At 40.3% G+C, this 12,813-nt stretch overlaps 1 protein-coding gene across 5 annotated transcripts in view; it reads right to left on the bottom strand.

Annotated features, from left to right (window-relative positions):
• Nucleotides 1-12,813, bottom strand: part of sfi1 (SFI1 centrin binding protein) — a 94,078-nt gene that overhangs the window by 17,651 nt on the left and 63,614 nt on the right. For 4 of the 5 annotated variants that reach the window (XM_033043484.1, XM_033043482.1, XM_033043486.1 and 1 more), the window contains 3 exons: nt 7,685-7,861; nt 5,721-6,010; nt 3,759-3,854 (listed from right to left, as the gene is read on the bottom strand). In XM_033043484.1, the coding sequence (XP_032899375.1) occupies nt 3,759-3,854; nt 5,721-6,010; nt 7,685-7,861 (563 nt within the window). The remainder of the gene's footprint in view (nt 1-3,758; nt 3,855-5,720; nt 6,011-7,684; nt 7,862-12,813) is intronic. The other variant, XM_033043485.1, reaches the window with a different exon arrangement.

The following is a 12,813-nucleotide window of genomic DNA, read 5'->3' as shown; positions in this document are numbered from 1 at the left end:
TACCATTATTTATGAAGGGCAGTAAGGACAAGCCAGGGAATTACAGGCAGGTGAGCCTGACATTGGAGGAGATTCTTTGGGACAGGATCTACCAGCATTTGGAAAGACACGGACTGATTAGGGACAGTCAGCATGGCTTCGTATGTGGGAACTCGTCTCACAAATCTCATACAATTTTTTGAAGAGGACACCAAGAGATGATGAAAGCAGAGCAGTGGATGTTATCTACATGGACTTCAACAAAGCCTTTGACAAGATTCCTCACGGTAGGCTAGACTAGAAGGTTAGATCGTATGGAATCCAAGGTGAGCTAGCCACTTAGATTCAAAATTGGTTTGGAGGAAGAAGTCAAAGTGTGGTTATGAAAGATTGATTTTCTGATTTACGATGATGAGCAGCAGGTACTGGGTGCCCTGCTATTTGTTATATACATTAATTATTCGGACAACAGTGTTGTTAAAACTGTTAGTAATTTTGCAGATGACAACAAAATTTGTGGTATCGTAAACAGTGAGGAAGGATATCTAAGTTTACAACAAGATCTAGATCAGCTGGGAAGGTGAGCCAAGGAATGGCAAATGGAATTTATCTCTGACAAGTACGAGGTGTTGAACTTTGGAATGTCAAACCAGGACAGAACTTCTACAGTAGGTGGTAGAGCTCTGGAGAGTATTGCAGAGGAGATCTGGGAGTACACATGAATACAAAGTGAAAAAAGAGCATGGGCTTAAAAGTAGAGGGATGATTAAATTTGCTGATGATACCTAAATTAGTAAATGAGGTTAAGAGTGAGGAATTCCGTGCATTCAGTGCTCCCAACGTGTAATATCAAGTGTACATTCTGTGACCATTTCACTGAGGATGCACTTTGTCTGCCAAGGCCTGCTGGATCTCAGGTTGCCAACCATTTTAATTCCCTTTCCCATTGCGACCTTTCTGCTCTTGGCCTCCTCCATTGCCAGACTGAGGCCACACATAAACAGGTAGAACAACATCTCATATTCTGCTTGGGTAGCTCACAACCCAAGTATAAATATTGAATTCTCCAATTTTAAGTAATACCCCTCTCTCTTTCCGTGCTCCCTCCCAACCCAGTGCACACCCATTTCTCCCACAATCCTCACTGTTCCTTTCCCTTGCTGTGTGCACTTATCTCCCATCCCTGTCCCACATTTCTCTTTTATCTCTGCTCTTTCCTCTCCCACTATCCCCTTCCACGTACCCCTCCCTTACCCAACACCTTTTTGTCTTCTTTTCATCTCTTACCTTTCTCACTTACACAACCCATCTGCCAATCATACACCCTCCTGTATCCCCCATCACTTGCCAGGTTTTGTCCTGCCCCAACTACCTTTTCCAGCTGTCTCCCCCCTACTGCAATCAATCTGAAGAAGGGTCCCAATTTGAACCATCATCTGTCCATTCCCTGCTGCCTGACCTGCTGAGTTCCTCCAACTATGTTTTGACAGTGAAGATGATGAGTCTAGACTGCAGAAAAACATAAGTGAAGGTGGCTACTGTGGTGGTGAATAGAATTTCTTTGAGAGAAACATGTGAGGTAATACATATTTGGAGAGTAAACAAGACAATAGAATATGCAATAAATTAAAGGATACAAGGAAGCAGAATATTAAAATGCATGTCCATTGATCGAGGAGTGAACTAGTCTCCACAAGACCTCATCCCTTCAAAATGCTGAAAAGGAGGTGAGGGGAAGTATTTATTGTTATCATCTTGCTGGAGGTGTCATCATTAGCAGAGATTACAAAGAAGACAATATGGTGAAAGACGAGGACAAAGGAAGTAAGAGGGCAGGAAGTGGTATAGTGTGAGAGGAAGTCCTGCTAGAATCGCATTAAACAGTATTAGTCATAGTACAGAAGGATGGTTGTAACACCACGAGAGAGGTGAAGAAAAGATTGCCAGAACTAGTGAATTTAAAGTTATCAGAGACTGAGTAGGCTCAGATTGTTTTATTTGCACAGGACACAGAGAGAACATATAATTAAGGATAAAATTGAGAGGCGACGACAAAGTAACTGGCTTTCCCTTAGAGAGAATGATAATTAGAAAAATTAGATTTACGTTAATTAATTGAAGAATTAGAGCAGAGGTGAGGGAAAAACAATTTCAAAGAATGGTAAATATAAATGCTCATCTTGGCAGGTGGCATCTTGCTCGACATAGATGAGTTGGGCCACACGGCTTGTTTCCATGCCATATGACTATTGCATTGTGCTGTTTGCTGCACATTTCATTTTCAGTGGTGCTGATGCTGGATTGGGAAAGGTAAGGGGAAATTTGTGAGTGAATGAGAAAAGAGAAAGGGGAGAGGAAAAAAGGGAGTACAGGATAGAGGACAAGAAATGCTATACAGAAGTTGAATGGTACACCACCTAATATCATGAAATGTTCATTTCCAGGATGCATTTGGGGATGGATCACATTTTAGAATTTTGTCAGTGTCCTGTGTTGACAAGAACTACTTAATAATGAGAATGAGAATACAAGGTAAAGTAGGTTTTGAAATCGGGATAAAAGCCTGGTTATCTGGCACTGTCCGGCATTCATTTCCTGAATTGCTGTTCTCAATAATACAAAGAACCGTCAAAGACAAGGTGTGTGACTGGAGATCTTGAGCACTCCTTCACAATTCTTGTGACAAGTACAAAAAGAAGAAATAATGGGATAATATTGGTTTTAACCATGTACAAATATAGATACTTCTATTCTAACACATCTTTTCAATAACACAAATGTGATTGAAGAATTAATGAAACACTTGTATTACACGGGCTGACATTGGTTATAACACGATTTTGATCAGGAACCGGAGAACCACTTAAAAGTTACTTTGCAAATTGACAAGAAGAAAAAAAAGATGTCTGGAAAAAAAAGTCAAGGGGAAAAAAAACATCCCCAAGTACCTATTGCATCTGAGAAATTAAAAATCACTGTCAGTTTCGCCTCAGGTGGCTATTGAAAATGACAAGCAGTTACCTCTATTGATACTTGTGCGATGATTCACTTATTAAACAATATATCATACAGCCTTTGGTATTTTTAGCATGCAAAAATGAAAATAAACATAGCTATTATAAAGAACTTTATTTCTGAAAATCTGCATGAAATATAACTTTGTTATTGTGAGGCTGAAGCTCTTTAGCAACTAGCCCCTTTTTGGCCATTGACAATTGTTTTTATAATGCGATTTTCTACAGCACGTTTTTTTCCGAATGCAATTATTGCATTATCGCAGAACTGACCGCACTGCTTAGACAACAGGAGTGTCAAGATCTAGATGAAGGCAATAATTATCATATTTGCAAAAAAAAAAGCAAAGTCTATGGGTCAAATCTGAAATAAAATGGGCACAACAAAATAAGAGAGAGGGAACACAACAGAGTTTGGCTTGATTGTGTTCATGTATAGTATTATCTGATTTGATTGGGTAGTATGTGAAACAAAGCTTTTCACTGTACACGTGACAATAATAAACCTAAATGTACTAAAGCATCAGCAAAAAATACAACAATAGGCAAGGGTCAGAATAAGGATATGAAAGGGAATAAGAATATCGAGGGAGAACAAAATGGAATGATGGAAAATACACTGTAAGATCATGGAATATTTTTTCTCAAAGTGAGTGCAGCTTAGACAGAAAGTCACTGCTCATGTTTAGTTCTTGAATTAGTGACGACCTCTTATCATGGAACAATTAACAATACTGGGCAGTATTTAACAATAGATAGACATACCCATTGTTGCCTCTGTCCAGTAGCTCTTTCTTTTCAGGTGGTTTAAGCAGGAACTTTGGTTTTCTTGGTTGTAATCTCACCTGACGTGCAAGGTGTCTATTGATACATTGAAGGACTGAATTAATCTTCAAAAGATGGATGCCAAAGTCTTTCCTAAAAATCATTTGCAATTAACTTCCCTCTGACTTTATTCACATAATTCTGCTGTGGAGCTTCAGTTGGTGCTCACAGCCTATTCCAAGCATTCATTACCATTGAAGAACTTGTAATAATACATTTAATTCTAGAATTATGTGCCAACAGTTCTCGCACCACATTGTCCACTCCGCCATGTGCTGCCAACAGCCCTTATCTTTAATCTCTCAACCTTGGCAGAGCAATGGTACATGAAACAAAGTTGTGTTTCTTTTTTCTTTTAATTTGAAAGAGACAACATTCTCTTACAAGTCCCGAAAACCAATTTAAACATGCCTCTTTAGGTGCACCAAGTAAACGTGCAGTATGTCCAATATGACCTGTATTATGTGCTGACAGAAACATTTTAATACAGTGAGCTTATTTGCAAAATTACATTGTTGCCCTGGAAGCCTATCTAATTAACATTAAACTTTCATTGAAGTGTTGATAATTTTGCTCTTCAAAATAAACTCTGTTCATAATCTAAGCATTGTAAGAGCAGAGAAAATTAATTAAGCCCATCCAAAACAATCTCTCTCAACAGGTCCCTAAATTCATTTATTCTCCAAAAACATTAGTCATAATTTGAATCCATTCTGCAGCATACACGATCCTGTGCATCTCATTCTCAACATGAGAATGATCCATTTTGGGCCAATTATCTGAAATGTTTAAGTTACTCCAGACAGGTCCTCACACATAGAAATGTATCAATATCAAAAAATGGGGTCTGTTTGCAGTCCTTTCCTATGCTTTTCATATAGTTGAGAACAGACAAGCTTCTCAAATAATCTAAAGCAATAATACTGCTGGAAAATTATGGCTTAATAATGATTAGTATCAAATAGCTCTGGGTACAACTTAAGGGCATAAATAAGTCAAATTTATATTATCATGAGCTGATGGAAGTTCAATTGTTATTTCAGCTCTTGTCCAAGGGTCTGATTTCCCCCTAATTGGAGTGTTCCTGATATGTCATCTTAAAGTCGGTGATGTTAGCATTCTAAAATAGCAGCTTAAACTGGACCATATACAATCCCACACTGGTAACTCTTTCACGAATGATCAATTTGCCAACCATTTCTAAGGAAGAGTCCCTGGGACATACAGTGGCACCAATATAAATTAAGCATCACGCTACATCACTCACTAACATTTCACTGCACTAACGTATCACCTTCACCTCCAGATTATTAGAACAAAGATCCAATCCAGGAAGAACTTGAAATGGCACTCGGTGAGGCAGCATAGCATGCACTCTTTGCACCACTAAATTTTCACTAGTCAATGCAGCAGTAGATTACTGCAGCGTTAAACTAGGCAGACTGAACGTGGATTTTGTTGATTGGTTATGTAAGAAAAGACCAGGACTCAACAGCTGGCGAAGACTGAACAGCTCCTTTTATTCATGCACCTATGAAATCAGCTCATCCTGAGCAGGGTTTTATCAAAGAATACTTCCTGAATTTTAGGAATTACCTTCATGGGTATTTTCTGCATCACTTGTGGGTGCGAGTGAGCATGCATCAAAGCAGATTTGTAAATGTATATAGACTTCAAATTTAGTTATGTAAACAGGCTGTTGGTCAGCAACCAATGTATTTCCATCAGCTTAGTTAGGGTTGCTTTTATTTATCATTTTTACAGAAAGGATTCGCTCTGAAGTTTTGCAGACATTGTGAAATTGACACTGGGGAAAATGAGGTAATCTCTTCATATATTATGTACATATTTTTTTAGTTCATGACTTTGTAGCAAAGGTGAAAGGGTAAAAAGTTCACTTACAAATTGGCGAAGTCCATATCACTACCAGGCAGCACTGCTGAAAAGCTAAGACATTGCACTGGATCTGTTGCGGGTTTTGCAATCATTTTCTGAGATGCACTATTCAAGATCCCAGTCTTTGTACTGGCATCTTTCTCTTTGCAAACATCAGTAACTGGAATCTTGAAAGCCACATTTTTTTTTCGTGTCACAGCAGCAGACCTCTGTTTCAGCTTCTCACCTTTGCAGAGCACTCTTTGCTTCCAAATCATTGCACAGCGATAGACAACCTGGTGAAGGCTATAAGCAGTCTGAGGAGATAGGTTTGGAGTTCAATGAATGCTAAATTAAAAACAAAATATCATGACTAATAGATTGCTCAATATACAGAGTTTTTGCAATCAATTTTACTTTGTGGGCATCAGTAAGGGCCAGCACTTCTTGCCATGCCGAACCCCCTTGAAGTGGTTGTCAGCCACCTTCTTGAACTAATGTACACCCTCTCGAGAAAGTACTCTAACATTGTTTTGTGACAATGTCAGAACATCGACCCATCAACAACCAAAGAAACAATTATACATTTGCAAATCTCCTGATCGATTGTGGTCAATTTCAGCAGACTTTAAGCTGCTTCTCTTTTCTTTGCTGCACTGGAGTGTCAGTCCAAACGTTGATGCTCCACAGTACTTGCTGTACCTTCCATCAATGCATGTAAAAAAGTCCCATGTCATCTCCAATGCTCTACTTAATGTTTGTCATTCAACTAACATTGTTTCTTTCTTAAACATGGCTTCCCTTCTACTTATTTGACAGAGTCCTCAATTGTATCTCAGCCATTTACTGCACCTTCTCTCTCCTCCCAGATAGAGCAAGGATGTTCTCCTGATCCTCTCTCTCCACCCCATCAGGTTCAAGTTTATTGTCACATGCGTGAGTACGGTGAAGCACAGGTATAATGAAACTATCCTTTGCAATTTCTATCTCCTGCAATGAAATTCCATTACGATTAGTCTTTTGTGACAATCCTTTCAGCATTCTTAGGAGTCATTCTCTCTACAACTCCCTGGTTTGTTCTTCTATCTCCACAGGCCATTCCCATTCTCTCAGCACTGTCCCATATAATCAGAGGAGATGCAACACCTGATCTTTTACCTAAACAGTCCTTTCAGGTGTATCACTGATTCACTTGCGTTTCTTACAATCTAGCAGACTACATTTGGTCCTCATGGTATTGTCTCTGCATTGGGGAAGCTAAAAGCAGATTGGCTGACCACTTTGCAGACTGTCTATGTTCTGTCCATGAAGGTGATCCTGAACATCCAGTTGCCTGACACTTTCAATTTCCATCCCAGTCTGATGTTCTACATGTGCCTTTTTACAATTTCCATCATGGCCCTACATAACCTTGAGGATCAGCATCCCATTTTCTGTCTGGGCATCACACAACATTAAAGACTCTGTATCAAATTCAACAATTTCAGATAACTTATTTTTTTGTCTGTACTAGAACTGGCTGCTTCTGCTTTAATGTTATCCATGTGCAAGGTTAACTCAGTTGCTTTCTCTCCACAGACACTGGGTATTTCTAATATTTCTTTTTGCTTTACACTCTCTGCAACAGTTGCTTTTCATAGTTTTACAAGTCACTTTGTATGTTTTATTCCCTAACTGTCTTTGGACAGTTCCATAAACAATGATCACCACATTAGATACTTCCTTCGACCTGTCCATTCCTCCCCTTTGCTCTCACCAACTTAAAACTAGCTTGCTTTTCACTTCCCAGTTCCAATAAAGGGATTTGACCTGAAACATTTGCTCTTTCGCTTTACACAGATGCTGCCTGCCCTGCTGAGGGTTTCCAAAAAAATATGTTTTTATCACTACAAATAGATGTTCTGCTCCTTAGAGCACTGTTGCTTGTGAGTGCAACGGTTCAGTGAGATGCACTGATGACAACTTCAAATCAGCCTGTTTCAATCTCTTACCTTCACTTGATGCTCAGCAGCAATTTGGTTGCGAAACTGCATCATGTCAGAGCTATACTGAAGAACTGCAGCAACTCCCATTCGTAAAAGTTGGCCCCGATAGTTGTCCGCTGCTTTTGCAATGCGTAACTTTTTTCTTTGCTGTTCCTGCGCGTGCATTAGCCAAGCATCAAATACCTGAAATAGAAATGAGCTAAAGACTTAACTACAGGACTACAGGACTCAACTTCAGTTTCCTAATTCCAATGAGGAAACAGACTCTGTAAAATACAAGAGTTGATGCAGAGATAATATCAGTGCCATCCGTATATTTGATAATTAGTAATAAGATTGTCACAAGAAAAGAAACATTAATAGCACACATGACTGTAACCCTAACAAACTGAAATGTTCATTTCATCCACCACCAGGCCACTGGATCTGCAGTGTGTGCCATTTCCAAAATGCACAGCAGTTACTCTCCTTGCAGTTACTCCACCAACACCCCCCCCCCCCCAAACTCCTATCACCAAAAAAAAAGTGCACATTAGTCCAACTTGGAAATAGTTCACCATTCTTTCATCATCCATAGTGGGCCAAGTCCTGTAATTCATTAACCATTACCCTTATAGAATAAGAATTGCAGAATTTAGAAAGGCCCCTGCACCAGAATTATTGCATATTAGCATATATATTGATATAACATATATATCTTAAATATATATTTTATACATCTGTTCGGTTCCATAGTACATTCACTAAACTTCATTTGATAGTGATTAACAGTCTTATGTTTAATTTCAATTGTATTTGTTTAATTATTGTATATATATGTATATATATTTAGACTTTAGAGGTACAGCGCAGAATAAGGCCCTTCGGTCCACCAGTGCACACCGACCATTGATCACCCCATACACCAGCATTATCCTACACACTAGGGACAATTGACAATTTTTTACCAAAGCCAATTAACCTATAAAACTATACATTTTTGGAGTGTGGGAGGAAACTGCAACACTCGGTGAAAACCCAAGCGGTCACAGGGAGAAAGTACAAACTCCATGCAGTCAACACCCGTAGTCTGGATCGTACCCAGGTCTCTGACGCTGTAAGGCAGCAGCTCTACAGCTATGCCACTCATAATATCACTTTATATGATATATATTTATAATATCTTTATATATTAAACACCCTTCTGTGCCAAAAGGTATGTTCACCAAAGTTTCTTATGTAGCAGTTGACAATCTTGGCTTTAATTAATGTCCAAATTAATTAAGCAAAACTACCAACTATGTCAAGCCTATCTCAGTCTGATTCTGTTTTGGTCAAAGCACATATCGTTTCCCAAACAATCTGGCAGGAAGGGTGGGGAATAAAGGAACAAATGGCTCTTCTTTTCGAAGTCAGATTTAAGGCTAGTTGTAATGAATGTTTACGTTGGATTGGGAAATAGGTCGCTAATCAAACTATGTGAAGTATAACCAATTTGATTGAATTTGGATGTGGATAAGATATTTCCTCACAGCAGGTGTTTCTAAAACTGGATAGCATATGTTTTGGGTTATGGGTAAGTGGTTTAGAACAAATCTGAAGAAGAACATTTTTTACCCACAGAATAGTTGGAATCATAATGCACGGTCAGAGTGGGTTCTGGATGCAGATACTCTCACAACATTTAATAAGTGTCAAGATGGGAATATAAATCTCTAAGGCACAGAAGGCTATGGACCAAATGCTAGTAAATGGAATGAGTTCAAATAGGGACCTGGTGGTTAGCATGCATATGGTGGGCCGAAGGGCCTGTTTCTGTGCTCTATGTCTTTAGAGTGGTCCAAGTGGTGGCGCTATCGAGTACTTTCATCCTTTTTTAAATTTTTAGTCCGTCAAAGTTTTGTTTTGGAGGTCTTTTAGTCTTTTTACGTGGGGGGGAGAGGGGGAAACTGTTTTTCAGTCGCTACCTAGGTCGAGGATGCGTCTTTCCTCCGAGTCGCATCTTCGCCCCCTCCTCGCGGCCTACCACCTGGATTGGCGCGGCCTTTCCCACCGGAGACCGGCCAGAGCTTCAGCGGTGGCGCAGCACTGAATTACCATCGCGGAACGGCCGATGCCTTACTGAGGTCGCCGTGTTGGAAGCTCTGGAGTGCTGGGACTGCCGACTTTAACACTATGGAGCTGTGGTCTGCGAAGCTCCCAGCCGCGGGCGGCGCTGACTTTAACATCGCTGAGCCCTGGGATTTTTCGTCGAGGTCGCCAGTGTTGGAGCTCTGCCCAGCTCGGCCTGTGGACTTCGGGAGCCGCGGTCTCCAGTAGGAAGCGGCCGATTCGGAACCCCAAGCCGCTGAGAGTGTTCTTCCGATGACGCCATCATCCAGCGAGAGGGCCTGAAACACAGTTGCGGCGACTGCGGAGGCCTCAACAGGCCTCCGACCACGGGTGAACAAGAGGAAGAAGACTGAACTTTGTTGCCTTCCCTCTCAGTTGGAAACGTTGATTCCGCTGTGGGGGATGTTTTATGTTTAATGTTAAATTCTATAGTGTGGTATTTATCTTATTTGTATGCTGCATGGTAAATCAAATTTCACTGCACCAATTGGTGTATGTGACAATAAATGTCCTTTGTCCTTTATGATTCTATATCACCTGATCAAGATAATAGTTTCTACTTTCTCAGATGCAATAAATGCTGCCCTGCCAATAATGCCCACATCTCAAAAAAGCAAATAGGTTTGCTCGTAAATAGGTTGAATGTCATTACTATGAAGTAACATAGATCTGTGCAAGAACACATGAAAATAAGAGCTGGAGTAAACCACCAGGCCCATTAAGCCAATCCCATCATTCAATATATTCATCTTAACTGTCCTCAACTCCTCTTCTGTGCCAGTTCCCCCATAACCAATTCAAATAATTTTAAATATAAATGTAAGATCTGGGTGGCAGAGAATTCCAGAGATTCACCACCTTCTGAGAGAAGGAAATTCGACACAACAGTTCTAAATAATTGGCGGCTTATTTGGCAGATTTGCCATGGATGCCCTCCACCGAAAACGGTGTCTGAGACGGGCCGGGAAAATCATCAAGGACCCCTCTCACCCAAACCATGGACTGTTTGCCCTCCTCCCATCAGGGAGGCGGTACAGGAGCCTCAGGTCTCGCACAAGCAGGCTGAGGAACAGCTTTTTCAACAACACCATTACACTGCTGAACTCGGAGTCCCGACGCTAGCCATCCTGAGACTCTCCCACTTGTATACAGTTATCTGCCTATGTATCAGTTTTAATTCATCCACAATCCACACATTGTTAACCAGTATTTTTTTAAACTTTTATTGTATGCCAACTTTGTATTTTTATTTTTACTTCTACTATCTTGCACTATGACTATGACCAGACGCTAAACTGCATTTCGTTGTACCTATACTTGTATTTGTGCAATGACAATAAAGTTGAATTGAATTGAATTGAATATGTCTCCTTATTTGTGACTACAATATTCCAATCTTTTCTTTAAGAGCCAAAATGAGTAATCGTTCAGATTTTGTTTTTAAATCAATTCTTGTATGGAATGGATCGCATAAAATATTGAAAACAGCACTCTTCCCTCTACAAAATCGAAAAACATTTGATCTAACACAAGACCAATGAAGTAAACATCTCCCTTTGGTGTGAGTAAAGGTATCAATGTTCTTTAAGTACAGCGAACGGGCTTTCGTCATGCCCACTAATTTTACGCACTCCTCCACCATATATCATGATCAAATTCCATAACTCTGAATGGATTCAAACCCACTTTAGATCCAGATTGGCTCCTCAATCAACACCTGAGCCAGGGATATTGACAATAACTCTCTTTACTGATGTGCTGGCTTCACACAACAATTTTATATTTATGTTTATCTGTGTTGTGCCTGAATTAGCCTAAGATTTCAATTTCTGAAACAAAAACAGGTACCTTCTCCAAGATGCATTTTTAATTCCTGATGATACAACAGTGACCACAAATTCCACCACGTACACTGTGAGAAATGTTTACATCAGGCTGCAAATGCAAAAATATACAAGAACAATCATCCTCTTTCATGAACAAGATTAATTCAAGGATACAATTTACATTCTGTATTCTCCAGTGACCTTCAAGTCTGACTGTCTGTAAAGTTTCAGTACAGTTTTTTTGTTAACTGTCCAGGTGCTGATAAACTTTCCTGAACAAACAACCATTGAATTATAAAGGAATAAAGTAGACATAGAGGGGACAATCATAAAGATTGTCCGTGTCATTCAATTATTACAGGTGGGTGGAACATAGCAGGAGACTATGCAGCCGCCACATGTTCACGGGTGGTTGCCGGGGAGTCGCCTTCATGGTCATGAGGAGTTCCTGCATTCTGGGAACTAGTCGCGGCTTCACTATGGTCAACGTATATTTTTCAACATGTTGAAAAATTAGTGACATCTAGAATGAAGCCGCCATGGAGAGTAGCAATAATTCTCGTGCTGTAGGTGGGTCGCCAGGAGGTCCTAATGGGTTGCCAGGAGGTCGAAGGTTCTCGTAGGTTCTTGTAGGTTGTAGCCGGTGCTGACCGGTGAATTTCATTGGCTCATTGGGGAAAACAAACGTAAGCAGTAGTTTTCAGAACCAAGGATAATCGCCGAACTTCACAGCCGTGTATCTGGCTTCTTAAAAGTTGTCTGGCTTCTTAAAAGATGTCTCCACTCATTTTGCCCCCTCTCCCCCCCCCCCCACCCCTCTTTTAAAGGACTTACCGTATACTGTGCTTTAGCCGTCTTAATTACAGCGCCAACCTTCCTGTTCATCGCGGTGTGTGTCTGTATCACCTTGGTTTAGCACCATGTGAATTTCAGACAGCGCTCTCCCCGCTTGCCCTGTCCCCCGCTGTGTGTGTGTGTACCACTCTGACACTCGCCGTTCCAGGTGCCGCTTTTTCAGGCAACTGCCGGCAACTTGACAGTCGCCTGAAAATTTGCCTATGTGGGACAGGCCCATTAGGCAAACATTGGCAATTTGCCAAGGCAACTGTGAATAAGTCTGATTAATGTATACATCTTAAATAATAATAATAATAAATTTTATTTAATGGGCGCCTTTCAAACATCTCAAGGACACCTTACATAGTATATCGGAATAAC

The sequence above is a fragment of the Amblyraja radiata genome, chromosome 25, assembly GCF_010909765.2.
Source record: "Amblyraja radiata isolate CabotCenter1 chromosome 25, sAmbRad1.1.pri, whole genome shotgun sequence".
Classification (NCBI taxonomy): Eukaryota; Metazoa; Chordata; class Chondrichthyes; order Rajiformes; family Rajidae; genus Amblyraja; species Amblyraja radiata.
The sequence above is the reverse complement of the archived record's forward strand: the minus strand, read 5'-3'. Positions and strand labels throughout refer to the sequence as shown.